General features: G+C 35.7%; 1 protein-coding gene across 1 annotated transcript in view; it reads left to right on the plus strand.

Annotated features, from left to right (window-relative positions):
- The window catches only part of ppp2r5b (protein phosphatase 2, regulatory subunit B', beta), a 31,205-nt gene that overhangs the window by 2,334 nt on the left and 9,509 nt on the right, over nt 1-19,362 (plus strand). The window contains exons 2-9 of the mRNA XM_051900447.1: nt 7,419-7,615; nt 8,880-8,981; nt 9,137-9,229; nt 10,835-10,965; nt 11,075-11,134; nt 12,592-12,700; nt 18,864-18,917; nt 19,027-19,077. Coding sequence (XP_051756407.1) covers nt 7,419-7,615; nt 8,880-8,981; nt 9,137-9,229; nt 10,835-10,965; nt 11,075-11,134; nt 12,592-12,700; nt 18,864-18,917; nt 19,027-19,077 — 797 coding nt within the window. The remainder of the gene's footprint in view (nt 1-7,418; nt 7,616-8,879; nt 8,982-9,136; nt 9,230-10,834; nt 10,966-11,074; nt 11,135-12,591; nt 12,701-18,863; nt 18,918-19,026; nt 19,078-19,362) is intronic.

A 19,362-nucleotide genomic window follows, 5' to 3' on the forward strand; every position in this document is an offset into this window, starting at 1 on the left:
TCTTCCCTGTCAGTCTCCTATGCAGTTGATGTAGTGAACGCAGTGCAGAGCTTCCATGTTTACGTCCGAACGCCGACTCTGTATTGGCTGGCTCCTGTGTCAGCATCACACGTATGCGTCGTGGTGCTCACGTGAACAGAGTCGACCAGTACTGAGCTGGCGTTCTAATGTAAACATGGAAGATCTGCACTGCGTTCACTGCGTCAACTGTGTAGGAGACTGACAGGGAAGAGGAAAAATTGTTGAATAAAGTTGTTATTTTTGTTTTGTTTTTGCGCACAAAAAGTATTCTTTTCACTTCATAACATTACGGTGGAACCACTGCACTCATATTGACTATTTTAACAATGTCTTTACTACTTGAATGTGGTAATTTCATTGCTTTCTATGGGAGATAAAAAATATAAATATCTTAATTTGCGTTCCAAAGATGAACGAAGGTCTTGCGGGTTTGGAACGACATGAAGGTGAGTACTTAATGACAGAAATTTCATTTTTGGGTGAACTAACCAAAAAGATTAGATGTATCAAAGTAACTCAAATGAATCTTTTGCAGTACTAGGTACCAAGACAGTCAATGGGAATTGCAGGAAAGAAGAAACTGATCATTGCAGTGGGATTTGCATATAGTAATCATTAAGTAAAGCAACATAAGCCATATTATCTGGCTCAAAAACATAAAACACATAAAATAACATTTTCAGTCAATTATTGTCCCATGCAAAGCTTGCTGGGAATCCGAAATCTCTCGTGCAGTTTTAATTAATGGTGACGAAAATGATTCATTAAATCCAACACAAATGCATTAAGTAAGCTTCTGTTTTACAAATTAAAGGCATAGTTCACCCAAAAATGAAATCATTTACTCACCCTCAAGTTGTTCCAAACCTGTATGAATTTCTTTCTTCTGCTGAACACAAAAGAAGATATTTTGAAGAATGTCGATAACCAAACAGCTGATGGGCCCCATCGACTTCCGTAGTATTTTTTTTTTCCATACTATGGAAGATGGGGCCCATCAACCATTTGGTTACCCACATTCTCAAAATTGTCTTCTTTTTTGTTCAGCAGAAGCAAGAAATTCAGGTTTTGAACAACTTGAGGGTGAGTAAATGATGACAGAATTTTCATTTTTGAGTGAACTATCCATTTAAGTGGATTGAATGCAATGAAATTAAGTAGGAATTGTGTTGCATTAAACTCAATTTAACTAGCAGCAAAAATCATTTTTTGAATGCCATGATTCCAATTTCACTGTCATGCCGAGTAAGTTTAGGAATCTTTGTGGTTAAAAGGATCTTAAGTCTGAAGGCTTAACTAGTTTAACTTCCATGGGCTCATTTCTGTCATCCACTTGAAGTGAGGGAGAAACTCTTAAGTGGCTGGGAAGCTACTGTAACTGTACTGATCATATTTGTGGGGGTAATTTGAAGTAATCCATTAATCTTATAGAGGTATATGAGTGATATTTTTTGACAATCAACATCTATTTTATATAGACTAAGCCTTAAAGGGTTAGTTCACCCAAAAATGAAAATTCTGTCATTAATTACTCACCCTCGTGCCGTTTTACACCCGTAAGACCTTCATTGATCTTCGGAACACAAATTAAGATATTTTTGTTTAAATCCGATGGCTCCGTGAGGCCTACATAGGGAGCAATGACATTTCCTCTCTCAAGATCCATAAAGGTACTAAAAACATATTTAAATCAGTTCATGTGAGTACAGTGGTTCAATATTAATATTATAAAGTGACGAGAATATTTTTGGTGCACCAAAAAAAACAAAATAACGAATTATTTAGTGATGGCCGATTTCAAAACACTGCTTCAGGAAGCTTCGGAGCGTAATGAATCAGCGTGTCGAATCCATAGTTCGGAGCGCCAAAGTTCTGAAATTGGCCATCACTAAATAAGTCGTTATTTTGTTTTTTTTTTGGCGCACCGAAAAAATTCTCGTCGCTTTATAATATTAATATTGAACCACTGTACTCACATGAACTGATTTAAATATGTTTTTAGTACCTTCATGGATCTTGAGAGAGGAAATGTCATTGCTCCCTATGTAGGCCTCACGGAGCCATCGGATTTAAACAAAAATATCTCAATTTGCGTTCCAAAGATTAACGAAGGTCTTACGGGTCTGGAACGGCATGAGCGTGAGTAATAAATGACAGAATTTTCATTTTTGGGTGAACTAACCCTTTAAATAAGCAATTTGAGATGCATAAGAGTAGATGCATTGTAGAGTAGCTATGAATATTCACAAATAATACAGTGTTATCCCGCAGTATTTCATGGATGGTATCAGTTTCAAAGGTTTTCCAAGTTCTTACACAACTACATGATTCACACTTCAGCAGGATATGATTCACTTAGTCTAATACAGGAATCATCTGAGTTACTTTCCAGTGAAGTAGGATTTACTGGTACCGGTTTTAATGAGACTCTCCAGCTGAGGTTTTGCTGCCAGTTGGTGTGTCACAGGGGGTCCAGACTGAGCCTCTGTCCTGCTTAACCATCCAACTGACCTGCTTTTAGTCATTCACATGGCACTGAGACACATCTCCTGTGTTAATCAATGTCTGTCTAATTTACTCTTAATAAGTCCAGTGTATTTAACTTCAGCCCTCTGGTTTTATTTCTTAAAACATAGCTATATAAAATGCACAGTTCTGGTGCATCTTTGTGGTATTCTGGGTGCTTGTGTTAGATTATACCTCATAAAACTTCAGTTTTATAAATGGCAATTATGGATTGGCAAACGTCTACTATCAGTGTGCTAAAACGTTTTGTGTATTTTTTTGTTTTAACATGTACCTGCTACATATTTAAGCTCCATTAATGATACAGGATATTTAGATGTGACATATATAATGCTCTTTAAACACAAGATTAGCTTAGTGGAGCATGACAGACACCACCTGATATAGAACCTGTGAGTGTTTGTTTGGTCTGTGAATTTACCTGTGAGTCCCTGTCTGTGCTTGTGTAAAATAGAGAGCAAGTAAAGAAAACAGCTGAGATGCTCTATCAGTCCAAAACATGACCTGAATCTTTAATTGGTTGACCAGCCAAAAAAATGGCCAACACTACCAGGTTTGCTAGCTTATGTTATTAGTTACCGAGAAAAAAAAAAAAAAAGCCTGCAGGCTGCAGTGTTGTGAGCCATTGGTGGTGCTTATTCTCATTTGTAAACCTTTGAATTCTGCTCTTCAAGTTAATTTGTGTTGTTGTTTCCACTTAAGTCTCTAGAGCGACTTCACTACTAGTCCTCGTGAGTTTGTGAGCATGTGTGTCTCTGTAAATAGCTGTCACTGCTGGAGGCAAAGTGTCTTCCACATGGACAATGGGCAGCTCAGAGCTCTCAGCCTAATTCGCATTGTGATTTGTCTACACATTCAAAACGCATCAATTTCATAAGTGAAACAGAAATGAGTGTTTGTACTTGTTGGGTTAGCAATGATAAATCTATTAGCAATCACCTTAGAGTGTGAAGATTACTGTACCATTATGAGATTGTGAATCATTAGTTCAGGGTAAAAAAATATGTCTATGTTTAAGAACATAGTGGTTGGTATATATCTGCCTGCTTCTTCGTGCAGGGTCCAGCTGGTCAGGGATGGTGTAAGGTTACAGTACACAGAAGGCCCGCTCCCTCTCTGGCCTCCTCCGATCAATAAAGAGGGCAAGAGAGGAAGAGGGAGAGAATAAAAGAGGGAGTGAGTGATTATCGAGACAGGGAAGAGAAAAAGAGCATTAGAGAAAGTGAAATGGATAAGCATGTGAGGCTGTAAGTGCAGGAACAGTGTACCGAGGGAGAGTGTTGAGCACAAAATGTGGAAAAGGGAAAAATACACACACACATGCACTCACACACACACACACACACACACACACATATATATATATATATATATATATATATATATATATATATATTCAAAAGTTTGGGGTCAGTCATTTTTTTGTTTTATTCTCAATAAGGCTGCATTTATTTGATCAAAAAGAATAGTTTTTGTATTAATAATATATTACTAATATTGTAAATTATTTAAAGGGTTGGTTCACCCAAAAATGAAAATTCTGTAATTACCCACCCTCATGTCATTCCAAACCTGTAAGACCTTCGTTCATCTTTGGAACACAAATTAAGATATTTTTCATAAAATCCGATGGCTCAGTGAGGCCTGCATTACCAGCAAGACAATTAACACTTTCAATGCCCAGAAAGCTACTAAAGACATATTTAAAACAGTTCATGTGAGTAAAGTGGTTCAACCTTAATGTTATGAAGTGGCAAGAATACTTTTTGTGTGCCAAAAAAAACAAAATAACGACTTTATTCAACAATATCTAGTAATGGGCGATCTCAAAACACCGCTTCGTGAAGCTTCGAAGCTTTACGAATCTTTTTTTTTCGAATCAGTGGTTCGGAGCCTGTATCAAACTGCCAAAGTCACGCCTCCAGTGGTGACCCATTGAAATTTTGAAACGTTTATGACGTAACGAAGCCTCGTTTACTGAAATCACGTGACTTTAGCAGTTTGATACAGGCTCCAAACCACTGATCCGAAACAAAAGATTCGTAAAGCTTCGAAGCTTCATGAAGTGGTGTTTTGAATCGCCCATCACTAGATATTGTTGAATAAAGTCGTTATTTAGTTTTTTTGGCACACAAAAAGTATTCTCGTCGCTTCATAACATTAAGGTTGAACCAATGTAGTCACATGAACTGTTTTAAATATGTTTTTAGTACCTTTATGGATCTTGAGAGAGGAAATGTCATTGCTCCCTATGTAGGCCTCACGAAGCCATCAGATTTTATCAAAAATATCTTAATTTGTGTTCTGAAAATGAATGAAGGTCTTACAGGTTTGGAACGACATGAGGGTGAGTAATTTATGACAGAATTTTAATTTTTGGATTAACTAACCCTTTAAGTATTATTAACATTTAACATAACTATTTTCTATTTGTAATATGTTTTAAAATGTAATTTATTCATGTGATGGTATTTTCAGCATCATTACTCCATTCTTCAGTGTGACATGATCCTTCAGAAATCATTTCAATATGCTAATTGGGTTCTAAAGAAACATTTATTATTATTATCAATGTTTAAAATAGTTGCTTAATATTTTTTTTGTTGTTGTTGTTGAAACTATTATATATATATATATATATTTTCGGGATTCTTTAATGAATAAAACTTCAAAAGAACAGCATTTATTTTAAACAGATTTTTTTGTAGCATTGTAAAAGTCTTTACTGTCACTTTTGCTCAAATTAATACATCCTTGCTGAATAAAAGTATATACTGTGCACACACACACACACACACACACACACACACACACACACACTTACTCATATTCCTATCATTATGATTATCATATATTTCATTATCAGAACTGCACCTGTCACTAAACTGGTTATATTTTGTGCTGGTTTTGCAGTTAAATTATCAGATTTACATCATGATGTCCATGAAACAAGTTAAAATATTATTTGAACATCATTCCACATCCTCAGAAAAATCTCATATGAGACGTGGCAGTTCAAAACTCCTATTTTTTGCTTGTCTTTTTTATGGGTTGTGGTGACTCAAAAGTACAGGAACTCAACAGCCACCCAAACACAATAATTACTTTGTAAACAGAAAGACTTTACTCATTAAAATCACACTACCACTGAAAGAGATCTACAAAGAGAATGAGAGTGAGAGAGGGATGGAGAGGAGGGGTAAAAGAAGATCATGAGGAGAGGAACAGGGTAGAGGGATGACATCATCTCTCCTGCTCTCTCTGCACTATTTTCTTTCCCTAGCACGCATCTCTCTCTCTCTCTCTCTCTCTCTCTCTCTCTCTCTCTGTCCCACTGTTGCTTATTGGCCACTCTATATTTAGCAGCTTTGCATGTTCAACACTACAGCATGTTTAATAGAGCACCGACTGGTCTAACCGGTGTGATATCATTCAACTTTAGACGCAAAATTGTTGCTATTTCTTCACATTAATAATTATAGTTTTCACATTCTTTCTATGATTTAAGTTGATTTTCATTCTCTCAGTTCTCAGCTTCGCTCTTCCTCTAATTCGCTGTGCATCTCCAGTTCCTCGTGTCTCCACCTTCTCTCTCTCTCACACTTTTCCCTAGACAATTTAGTTTTTCTGTTCAGACTGCTGTGGCTGTGTCATGCTCTTTTGCACCCTGTCCTTCCCCCCGTCTACAAACAAACACACACCAGCCTCTTTTCATCACATTCTCTTCAGCAATCTTTATTTGCACTTTGTTTACTTCTTGTTCTCTGTCTCCTTTTACCTTACCTGCTGCACTCCTACCCACTTGTTTGACTCTAGCTGTGGCAGACTGTGAACTTTAAGACTAATTCATTTTTAATGGAGAGTAATTGTGCAAAGTAGCAGGCTGAGGCTAAAGAAAAAGATAGATTGAGAGACAGAGAGAGCAATTCACATGCCGAGGTACAGGAACAGAAAGGCATGTAGTTGTGTTGAGTTTTTGGATGAATGGAGTGGATTGTCATGGTTATCGTGTCTCGAGGCGCTACGTCCACAGAGGGCCGAGGCAGCGCAGGGTTAAAGATAGCACCCGCTAATCCTGTTAGCACCAGACGCCTCCACTCATTTCTCATTAGCATCCCGTCCATCCACTTCAAGAAATCCGCATTAATATACCCGACAGATCCAAGGGTCTGTGTAACTCCAACAATCTTTAATGTAATTGTGCTGCTGGGGAGCATAGAAATAATGGTCCTTTACTGGCATTGATGGTTCCATGAAGAATCTTTCTTTCTTCTTTCTTCTTCGTTCTTCTATTGCATCACTTTACACTCTTAGAAGACAAGGTTCTGTGAGGCACAATTTGGGGTTACCATCATGGGATCATTTTATGAATTTGGTTTTAATTTTTTTTTTTTTTTTTTTTTAATTACATTTTATGGATTAAACAGCTCATAATCATACTTTATCGCTAGAAAAACTGAAATAACCTGTTAAACTTGAAAGTATTATGCAATCATTTAAGATTTTTGTCTTAATATAGAATCTTTTTGGCATAAAAGGTTGTTTAGAATTGAGTAAAGAACTCTAGGGTTCTGTGTAGAACCCCACTGGACCTTGTTTTCTAAGAGTGTAGCATTACTAAAAAGTACAGTTATAGTCATATTTCAAGATGCTTTCTGTTTTTAAACAAACAAACAAACATTTACATTAATGCATTTAGCAGACGCCTTTATCCAAAGCAAATTACATGTATTAACAATGTTCATAGTGTACAATGCCAGGCTTATTGGGAAGCTAGACTAGGAAAAATATAGTAAACTCATGGTACATGTGTAGTATATTTTAGTGTATATGTATATTCGATTACATCTCCTCTCCTTCCTGTCCCTCAGATGCTCCAGTGGCAGAACTTCATGACTTGTTCTGTAAGAAGCTGCAACAGTGTTGTGTGCTTTTTGACTTTCTGGACTGTGTCGCCGACCTGAAAGGGAAAGAGATCAAACGTGCTGCGCTGAACGAGCTCGTGGAGAGCGTGGCCACCAGTCGCGGAGTCCTCATCGAACCCCTTTACCCAGAGGCTATTAAGATGGTGAGATGAATCGCAAAAGAGAGAAAAAGTGATGGAGTAGGATGGGATTTGATAAAAGAGCAGAGGAGGCAGAGGGAGATAAATCATTTTGAGGGATGCACGGGATCTCCAATGCACTAAAGTGCACTTAAAGACTCAAAAGCATTTACGTTTCTTTGTGTTTAGCTACATTAGCTTTGTACAGTATGTAGCTGAAATACAAAAACACCTTAATTGGGGAGCAATTGATTTTTGTTAACTGGTCCTTTTATGTTTTGATGTGAAAGACAAAGGCGGGGAATCCGCTAAAAATGAATTTATGGCATCTGATAGTGCTGTTTATTTACATATGCTGCCTGCGTTGTGTTTGTTTTAGCCCTTTGTTTACTAGAGGAATTATGCAAATCAAGTAACAGTGAATTACTGTTGCTCTGATCAATACAAAGAACACAAATATCTTTTTAAAATGAAATTCCATTTACTTTCATTCTGTCTACGGAAATGGCACAACATTTTGCAATTGTGCAAAGCAAATAGCGGTGAGTTTTGAAAATAAAGGCGAAATCTATAATGAGCTTAAGTTGCAAAGAAAAGAGCACTTAAAATAATTACAGTGACTGTAAGGGACAGTTTTCCTAAAAATGACAATTCTGTCATCATTTACTCAACCCTGATGTCATTCCAAAACTGTATGACTTTATTTCTTCTGTGGAACAGAACAGGAAAAGACTGTCTCATACAATGTTCCATACAATGGAAATCAATGGTAACCAATACTGTTTGGTTACCAACATTCTTCAAAATATCTTCTTTTGTGTTCTATAGAAGAAAGAAGGTCATGTATGGACACAAAGTTGTGAAAATGATGACAGAATTTTCACTTTTGGATGAACTATCCCTTTAATTTAAATATTCACAGCATAAGGGAACAATTGAATATGATGAGACAGTCTGCAGAGGTTCTCAACTCTGGCACTCAAGGTCCACTTTCTTGCAGAGTTTAGCTCCAACCCTAATCAAATACACCTGAACAAAATAATAAAGCTCATAAGGATTACTAGAAAGTTATAGGTGGGTAAGATTGATCACGGTTGGAGCCAAACTCTGCAGGAAAGTGTACCTCGAGGGCCAGAGTTGGGAACCCCTGTGTTAGAGCAGAAGCTAGAGCCTTCATTGATTTATTTGTCTATCTTAGTTCTTTTATTGTCATTTGCTATGAGGAAGCAATAGTATTATTTCCATGCTTTATTAAAACACAACTTTTCAACCCCTCTTTTTCCTGTAGATCTCAGTGAACATTTTTAGAACTCTCCCACCCAGTGAGAACCCTGAGTTTGACCCAGAGGAGGATGAACCAGCTTTGGAAGCCTCTTGGCCACACTTACAGGTACATGTACATCTCACGTTCTCATAACATACTCAAACACACTAACACATACATTGACAGCATAGAGTGAGAAAGCATTATGAGCTTTTTATAGCTTGTGTCACAGCTCCGGTCTCATTTCCTCTCTTTTTTCCTCCTCTACTTTTTTTATCTAGCTGGTGTATGAGTTCTTTTTACGCTTTCTTGAGAGTCCAGATTTCCAGCCTTCTCTTGCAAAGCGCTACGTGGACCAGAAATTTGTTCTACAGGTAAAGAGCTTGTATAGGTGTAGAGGTATAGGTATAGAGGCCTTGTGTGATTTTTAACATTTGCAAACCCCTTGTAAACCTAAAAAGGCTGCAGTAGCTAAGTTTACATAGACACCTTTTGCTTCAGTTGGAATGAATTCATTCCGATTGATGAATCCGAACATAGTGTTTCCTGCTGTTTGCGCATACTAACTATTCTCCTACCTTGCTTCTTTTCTTTTTTTTTATAGAGCAGACTTAATATTTAATATTTTTATAGAGCAGACTTAATATTTCTTAATATATCTGTTTCGGGTCCTGATTAGGAGACGACGAGCACATGAACCGTTGTACCGTGCTGCTTATATTTATCAAGCAGTAAAAATGCCCCTTCCCGTGCCCAAAACAAGGTGTCTTCTCTCCAAGGTGGTTCTCATCCAAGGTGTAGATGAGAGTCTGAACTCAACAGACGATGTGGGAAAATTTTAGAATGACACGACAGTCATTTATGACACTTCATTCAACAACAACAAAAGCTTGTTGCAGGCGGCATATGTCATTATGCCATCTCTACGTCATTGGACATGCATTGTACTTTAATTACGATTGACGTGGTTACATGTGACTTTTTTATTCCGACTGTGCTACTAGTCCGATTACATTCGGATTATTAGGGTCCATGTAAATGCAGCTAATATAAAAAATAAATAAATAATGTAAACAATATATATACTATGCACATATGTTTATTTAATATTTATTTAATAATACAATTATATATATATATATATATATATATACATACACACATGCTTATATGTGTGTATGTGTATATACAGTTGCAAGAAAAAGTATGTGAACCACTTGCAGAATCTGTAAAAATGTGAATAATTTTAACAAGATAAAGGAGATAATACAAAATGCATGGGGGGGGGTGTACTAAATAAAAAATAACATGCATTTTGTATTATCTCCTTTATTTTGTTAAAATTATTCACATTTTCACAGATTCTGCAAGTGGTTCACATACTTTTTCTTGCAACTGTATATATATTTATTTCTACATATACGGTACATATATATATATATATATATATAATTAAAATAAAAATATATTTTGCATGCACTATTCTGCTTATCTTCTTGTTATCTATATATTCTTCTTATTATATAATAAATATAAATGAAAATAAATGTATAATGAAACTCTGTGAATGAAAATGGAGTCAAGGCGGTCTTAGGCGATTTTGGTCCATCTTCAAGTCCAGTGTTTGGAGAAAAACATTGCTAGTTTGTAGTTTTGGCACCCACTGTTGAACACTTTCAAAGTGATTTTTTTTTTTGGCCCTGATATCTTGGAACAGCAATATGAGATGTTACATTTTTATCGTATCATAGTGAAATCGCAATATTTGTCAAAATAAATACTGTCCAATTAGGCAGTCTACCCTCCGGGTTTGACTGTTAGTATTTCTGATTCGTATTTATTTTGATCTTGATTTGAAACTTTATCAAGGCTACTTGCACCAATTATAAACATTCCCTTTAAGTGTCAGGGCATATGATTAGTGCTTTTAATTAAGTGCAAAAAGGCTGACTTGTTTGTGTTTATGTGTATGAATGTAGCTGCTGGAGTTATTTGACAGTGAGGACCCCAGAGAGAGAGAATATCTGAAGACTATCCTGCACCGTGTCTATGGCAAACTCCTGGGCTTGAGGGCCTACATCCGCAAACAGATCAACAACATCTTCCTCAGGTCAGACACAGTCGTGTAGACAAAAAGCATGACCAGTATTGATATTACACAGACAATAACTGCTCTTTGTTTGTCTTTAAAATGTCATATCTTTTTTTAAACTCTGCAGGTTCATCTATGAAACTGAGCGTTTCAATGGAGTTGCTGAACTTCTGGAAATTTTGGGAAGGTAGATACTCTTTCAAACTCTCATAATAGAAAGCACACTAAATTTGTGTTAAAAACCAGCTCAGATGATGTTTATATAGCAAACCAATGTAAATTAGAAGATTTTAAGGTAGATCCCTGTGGTTTATTTATTGTTTCCAGTGTTAGGAGGTACATATAATATCTTATGACATTTGTACTATAATCTTGAATGAGTAAATTATAGTTTTACATAACTTAATGTGGCAGATTATGGTGTGCGAGCTGGTGATTCAGACACTTAGCAAAGATCTTCGACATCAGCGCTTGCTGCATGTACCTGCTGCCTGTTCCCCAGTCATGTTTCCCATCTTACCAGCCATGTAATTCACAGCCATGTTCTCAGCAAAACCACTGCTGCTTTGCATATTGGGTTCAATGTACACAAAATGGTGCCTATTTCTCAGTGTGTTTAATAGCATAAACAAAGAAAACCTTTGACAGAGAGAAACAGGGGAAGAGAGAGACAACCAGGGGGAGGCATGAGTCAGAGTGTTGGGGATGGAGGTCTAAATTCAGGTTGATGCCAGTAGTATTTATAGTGCCTCCCACCCACACATCTCTCTGATCACTACTGAAGAGAGAATGAGGGAAAGAGAGAGAGAGCTGTATGTATGTACATATATATATATATATACACACACACATACATGTATATTTTAATTTTAAAATCTATAAAATTTAAATATATTTCAATATTTATATTTTATATAAATATTATAATAATATTTATAAAATGTATAGTGTGTCATAAAATACAGAAGTATTCTCCAAAATAAATTTAAACAGTTTTATCAGTGTTTCCTGGGAATAGAAAATAAACTTAAGAAATTTAAACCAAATATATTTTCAATTTAGATTTTTTTGTTGTTGTTGAACTGTTCAAATTATTCAATTGTTTCAGATGTTTTTTTTTTTTTTTTTTTGGTCAAATATATATGCAGTAAGATAAGTGATAAGCAAAGTAAAAAGAAGAAAAGAGGAAGAATGCAACAGAAGGAGAGACAGGGGAGATAACTGGTAGAATTAGAGAAAGATTGAGTATGTAAAATGAGAGAGAAAGACAAAGAGCGAAGAAGATAGAGAGTTGATTGAAGAGAGTTGATTGTAGAACAAAAGAGAAACAGAGAAAGACAGTATAGATGGAATAGAATTAAATAACAGTTAAGCAATGGGAGGAACAGACTGAGTAGAAGAAGATAAAACAAAGATAAAACTAAAGGATTGAGAGAAAGAGAGGAGGAGACAGTCAGAAAGAGTGGAAAGATGAGGGGGGTTTAGCGGGGGATTAGCTGATGAACAATAATGTGGCGAATGAGTGTACAGAGCATCATCAGGACGACTGATACTAATCCTGTTTATTCTCCCTTTTCTCTTTTCCGCCTCCTCCTTTCCTTTCCTCTCCTCTCCTCTCCTCTCCTCTCCTCTCCTCTTTTCCAGTATCATAAATGGCTTTGCTCTGCCTCTCAAATCAGAGCACAAGCAGTTCCTGGTGAGGGTCCTGATCCCCCTGCACACTGCCAAGTCTCTCTCCATTTTTCATGCACAGGTTAGAGTCAGACGCTAAGACACAGTCACACTGGGATGCACATACAGATCTCATGCTGTTAATTAATGGACTGTAATGGGATATCACACCACAAGGGGGCGCTAAATACTAATGAAAATTGACTTCTTACATTCACAAAAATGGCCAGTTGGTAAAAGTCATTCCCAGAAAAATCAAAATTTTTTGATCATTCCACTTGGTTTGATATTTTTTATGCAATAACATGAATACATTTTTAGTATCCAGAAGAAATTTTGGACATTTTGGAGACTCATCTTGCCTTTGTGTGTGTGTGGCTATGAGCAATGTTGGGGAGAGTTACTTTTAAAAGTAGTGCAATATTGCGTTACTCCCTAAAAAAGTAACTAATTGCGTTACTTAGTTACTTTTTATGTAAAGTAATTCATTATATTAATTTGTGTTACTTTTTTCACCAGGGCTGGGCTTGATTGTTTGTTTTTTTAATAACAACAAAAATGTTCTATTTTTGGCAAACGTAAAGACCCTTTCACACCAAGCGTGAAATGAATAAGCTTCAGGCTGATCACAAATATGATGTTTATGATCTAAAGTCATTTTTGCTTATTAATATGGTTGAATTGGATAATCGAAGGTCAGCAGCAAAGAAACATATTAAATACATACATTTAAATATATTTAAATATACAAGTATAAATGTGTTTAATTTATTTAATTATATATTTAATATATATTTATATTTAATTATTGCAGGTTTGTGCAATATTCTGAGATTGCATTTCACTGTTTTAATTCATTTAAAGGAATACTGACTCTGTTTTTGTGCAAGTGAGATGAGTTAATGCTCACATGTAGTCTAGAACTACAATATCTGTCATGTTTACGCAAAACGCGTCTGCACTTACTCTCGATTTCTCTCTATATGGCAACAGGAGAGCTGTCAGTCAATACATGGGAAAACAAAGTAACTTGTGTTACTTATTTAAAAAAGTAACTCTGATATTTTGTTGTCAATTTAAAAGTAATGCGTTACTTAACTAGTTACTTGAAAAAAGTAATCTGATTACGTAACTCAAGTTACCCCCAACACTGCCTATGACATACACATACAAACGTTTGGGGTCAGTATGATTTTTTTTTTAAAGAAATTATATTTTATTAGCAAGAACACATTAAATTGATCACTTTTTCTTTGTTACAAGAAAGTTCTATTTCAAATAAATGGTGTTCTTTTGAACTTTCTATTCATCAAAGAATCCAGAAATGTTTCTTGAGCACCAAATCAGCATGTTTAGAAGGATTTCTGAAGGATCGTGGATGGATGAAGGATGGCTTTGCCATTACAGGAATACATTTCATTTTTAAATATATTAAAATATAAACAATAATTTTAAATTGTAATAATATTTCAAAATATTACTATTTTTACTGTATTTTTTTACTGTATTTTATCAAATAAATGCAGCCTTGGTGAGCATAAAAATCATACCGACCCCAATCCTTTGAACTGTATTGCACATGCATTCTTTCTATAGATTCAGCAGATTATTCCACATATTAACAGCATGTTATGTCTGAAAAGTGCTTTTGTAATATTAGTACTGCCTGTTTGTATATGTTTATAAGTGTGTGTGTGTATTCTGAAAGTGCTTGTCCTACATTCCTACACTCGCCCTTTCCCTTGTCGATATCACCCCATCCATAATTCAGTGCCCACACTCCGGGCTGTTTATACTTCCTACTTGCCACAAGGGCATATAGAGCTCTCCCAGGGAATGCCTTTGGGTGGCCAGACTTATTTTATGTAGCTTCCATAGAAACAGAAGGACAGTGCAGCCAAATCCTTAATCACACTTCCCTCAAGGCTTCTTCAGAACATCACACATTTCTAGAAAGCTCTTAGCGAGATGAAAGGCTAAATACCGAACTCTATTTTTATAAACGGTTTTGTCACCAGCATTAAGTGTGCATTTCAGTGATTTTTTTTTACCTCCATGTAACCCGTGGCTATTGTGATTTGGTTACTATTTTATTTGTTTGCATAGGAACTAATGGTGAGTGGTTGAGTTAAGTCTGGGGGATTTATCCTGGATGATTAGAGCTTAGTCTTCATTGAGCCTCAAACTACTGAGTGACACCAGGGGATATATTTTCACTGAGGTGTCTCTTGGGTATGGGATTTTTATCTTGTGCCAAGTCAAAACATACCAAAGCCTTGTAAAGTGTTGAGATTTAATCTTACTTTTACCTTGGCCAGTAATTTACAGTTTATGGTTGGTTCTCAGGTAGACAAAACATACGAACACACACACACACACACACACACACACACACACACACACACACACACACACACACATATATACAGGTTTCCATGTTTTATGGGAACTTACCATAGACATAATGATTTTTATACTGTACAAACTGTATATTCTATCCCTTTCCTCTAAACCTACCCATCACAGAAAACTTTCTGCATTTATACATTTTTTTACACTTTCAAAAAACTTCATTTTTTATGAGCTGTTTTCCGAGACTGTCCTCCTTCAAAAAACGACCCTATAGGTTTCTACGCACCTTTTTACGACCTATTTTTACGTTTTAAATTCATGCGCCCTCTAGCTGGCGTAAAAATAATGACAGTGTCGTGTTACGTCTGTCGTCATGAAATGATGTATGACCGCCGTTACCAATCAAAATGCGTGTTCATTTAAATGCAATGTGTGGACTTTTTACACGATCCCTTACCCGCTCTTTGGCCTATTTCCATTTAGCAAAAATCATTTTTTTATTAACGACTAAACCTACCCCAACCCTAAACCTACCCTTAGTGATTTATAGTGCATAATCACTTTATGAACACATGCGTTCCCTGGGATCGAATCCACAATCGCATGATTGCATATTGTTATATATTGCAAAGCTCTGCCAATTGAGCTACAGGAAACCCGAAATATGACAATGCAGATAAAAGGGAACAATGCATTAAAACGAAAGTGTCCTGTTGTCGATAAGGGCGCAACTTTAGTAAACGCTCCTATGGGACGTATTTCAGGGAAGTGACAAATGACCTATATGGGCGTATTGGTTGGAGGACATGTTGTGTTTTCCTCATGGGGACCAAAAAAGTTTCCCATAAGATCAAAAATAACTAGTATTACTATCCTTGTGGGGACATTTGTTTGGTCCCCATAACGTAGAGTATAATAGGTACACACACACACACGCACACACACCCCATTAAAAAAGACAATTGTGAGATCAATTTAAAAAGAAGAATAAAGTGAGAATGACATAATTATTTTCACAACTGTGAGAAATAGTTATAATTATGAAAAATAAAGTCACAATTATGAAAGAAAAGCACAAAGAGATTATGTGAGATTCTTTACGCTGAGGGCATAACAGGCTTCCATTATCTTCTGCAAGTTTCAGATACATGCACATAAACATAACCTCACAAGCTAAACATCTGAACCTTTTTGTAAAGCACTACATAGACTGAGAACTAAGAGGATAATTATGATGTTCTTTTTGGAAAAAGAATGAGAGTGAAAAAAAAAACAAAAAAAAACAGGAGTTAACAGGGCTCTCACCCCCTGGGGAAAAGACAGAGGTTTTATGTGACATCAGCCCTTCCAAACTAGACACACACACACACACACACACACCATCACCACCCTAACAGCTCACCAAGGCAACGGTGCAGAAGGGCTTTTGTGGCAACAAAAAAACACACTCTCGTGGCCATATCACATGTACACACACACACACACACACACACACACACACACACACACACACACACACACACACACACACACACATTTGTGTAACCTCCCTTTAGAAAAACATTTTTTTCTCACTCTTTTGCCTGTAATCTCTGAGGCTCAGGTGCTTTGTGACTTTTTCCTCTTCAGGGAATATATTAATCTGGAAATAAATGCAGCATGTGTGTGTGTGCAGACTAAGGATGTCATCATTTAGTTATGTATAGTCTCAGTGGTTTTTCTTTAGGCTCTAAGTTGCTTTCTTCAAACTAAGATTCTGCAATAGGTTGTTATACTGAAATCACTTTAAACCCCTTGAATTTAAATATTGTACTGACAACCAGATTTTCAGTTCCTTATCAGCTAAAACATTAACAAATTATACATTCATTCATTGTATATATCTGATCATGTACTGTATGGGTGCTGTGAAATGGACTCACTTCCACGTTTATTTTCGATTAGAATGTTCATGTAATAACTTTTATATATGTACTGAATGTTATAAATTTAATATGTATATGTACTAAATCCAAACTAAATGATTAAAATATAATCTGGAAAATATTTTCTTTGTATTAATATAACCACATATCTCATTATACTCACTATTAGAGCAATGTTAAAAGCAGCTTTATAGAGAATATTGCCTTACAACACCCAGAGAGCAAGATAAAAGTGATAATGGTGAAGAGAAACTCCGTATGAAGAGAAACACTAATACAAACCAATCTGTGAACTTGTGTTGTATGTAAAAGAAAGAAAATAAACACTTCAAAATAAGTAAAAAAAAAAAAAAAAAAAAAGTATAAATGTATGCATTTATTTAAAAACAAAACTGGTTAATATTGTGTTTAAAATATAAGTTACTCAATATTAATATCTTTTTAATTGAGCAGTTGTATAAAAGCAGTATCACACTTGCAACCGTGCGTTTTTTTTGAATATCACGTGGCTGTGATTACTCTTGATCGTGTGTGTGTGTGTGTATATATATATATATATATATATATATACACAGTCAAACCAAATATTATTCAGACATTTTTGATATATTTTTACTAGTGGGTGCAGGAAACTATAGTTTATTTTTAGCAAAATAAAGTAAACAGTGACATATTATACCCAAAAATTATTCATACAGTGGACTACCAGTAAAGCTGATAAAAATTTGGAACCAAAAATTATTCAGACACTTTGACCTGACCATGTTTTGCTTAAGTGTTATCCGACATAATTAAGATTAATTTTTTTCTGACACAGTTTAACTCTGAGATCTTGTCATATTTTATTACCATTTTTTTAAACTATAGTGAATAAACTGTATTAATGAATGAAATGTTCAATGTGTCTGAATAAATTTTGGTTTGACTGTAGACACACACACACACGCATAGTAGTGGCCATAAGAGATGTCTGGTCTAGAAAAATTTACATCATATTTTCCTCATAATTTCATGGTTTAATCAAACTTACAGAGTCATTAAAAACAAATATCCCCTCCTGACATCACTTTTGCCTACTATTGTGTGTGTATTTATATATTGATTTTCGTTTTTGCAGTTATAGTTGTTATGGACATTATCCAATTTCTAGAGCTTGCACCTAACCCAGGCTTTCTCACTTACACCCACATACTGTACCGAAAAGGCAATCTCCACCACTGAGGTGGTGTCTGGTGTGATGCTCACAAGGAACAGGACATGTGCTATCTCCACTGTGCCCTTGAGCAAGGCAAATAACGCAAGGTTCTTCCAGGGGGACTGTCCCTGTTAAAAGTTCATAAAATTGAACAACATTTAAAAAAAAAAAAAGTACTGTAATAACATTTACGAACATGTCTGCTAAATTACCATTCACTACATCTAGCCAGCTTATACTGCAGACGTTTTATACATGCTACACATTGCGTTTAACATAGAGCTGTTCTCCGTAAATCCAGAAAGCAATCAAACATTTGTTGACAGACATCTAGCAGCTAAGCCTACATTATTGGCACTCACAAATGGATTGTTGAGTATAGATATGCGCCAATGCATTGACTGCTGCAGAAACTCCCAGTGTGGGCAGATTGATGATAAAGCCATGTGGTGGCATTTAGGATCTTGATTAGAAGAATGGTTTAAATTTGTGAAGTTAGCTTAGCGCTTCTTCAGATCAAACCATGGAAGCCAGATAAGGGCTGTAATCTTTTCTAACAGTGAAACTGTGAGCTTGCACTATAAAAAAAGCATGGCTAAGTAAAGCATGGCTGCGCACACACACACACACACACACACACACACACAAACTCACTCTCATACCCTTGAATCAGAAGCCCCTGCAGGTAAAATCAATAAGCCATTGAAGTGACGCTGTGTAGATAACCTGCAAGTGACTTTATTAAAAATCTTTTTTGTGCTCTTTTCATGTAGCTGGCTTACTGTGTGGTGCAATTCATGGAGAAAGATGCCACAGTTACAGAACACGTATGTTGAATTTAATTATGTCATGCAACTTCATATACATACCACTGTGCTGTCACACCAAAAAAAGATGATTGTCTTATACATTCTTCAATCTTCTGTACTTCATTAGATCATCAGGGGGCTGCTGAGATACTGGCCAAAAACATGCACTCAGAAAGAGGTAAGAAAAGCATTGCATACATATAGTTTTACCTCTCAGACCAGAGATTCCCAAATGTTTTAGTCAGACAAACACCTTAGACATAAAATTAGTAACCCCTTAGATTTTAAGTTAATATCACAATAATTTAAAGACACATTCACATGTTCATCATTCTGTGATGTGATGTGTATAATAATAATAATTATTATTAGTAGTAGTAGTAGAAGTGTTTTAAAATAAAGACAGAAATATATTACTGATGTAAATTACAATTGTAATGTAAAATACAAAAAAAATTATATT

This window comes from Ctenopharyngodon idella, chromosome 7 (assembly GCF_019924925.1).
Source record: "Ctenopharyngodon idella isolate HZGC_01 chromosome 7, HZGC01, whole genome shotgun sequence".
NCBI classification, from domain to species: domain Eukaryota; kingdom Metazoa; phylum Chordata; class Actinopteri; order Cypriniformes; family Xenocyprididae; genus Ctenopharyngodon; species Ctenopharyngodon idella.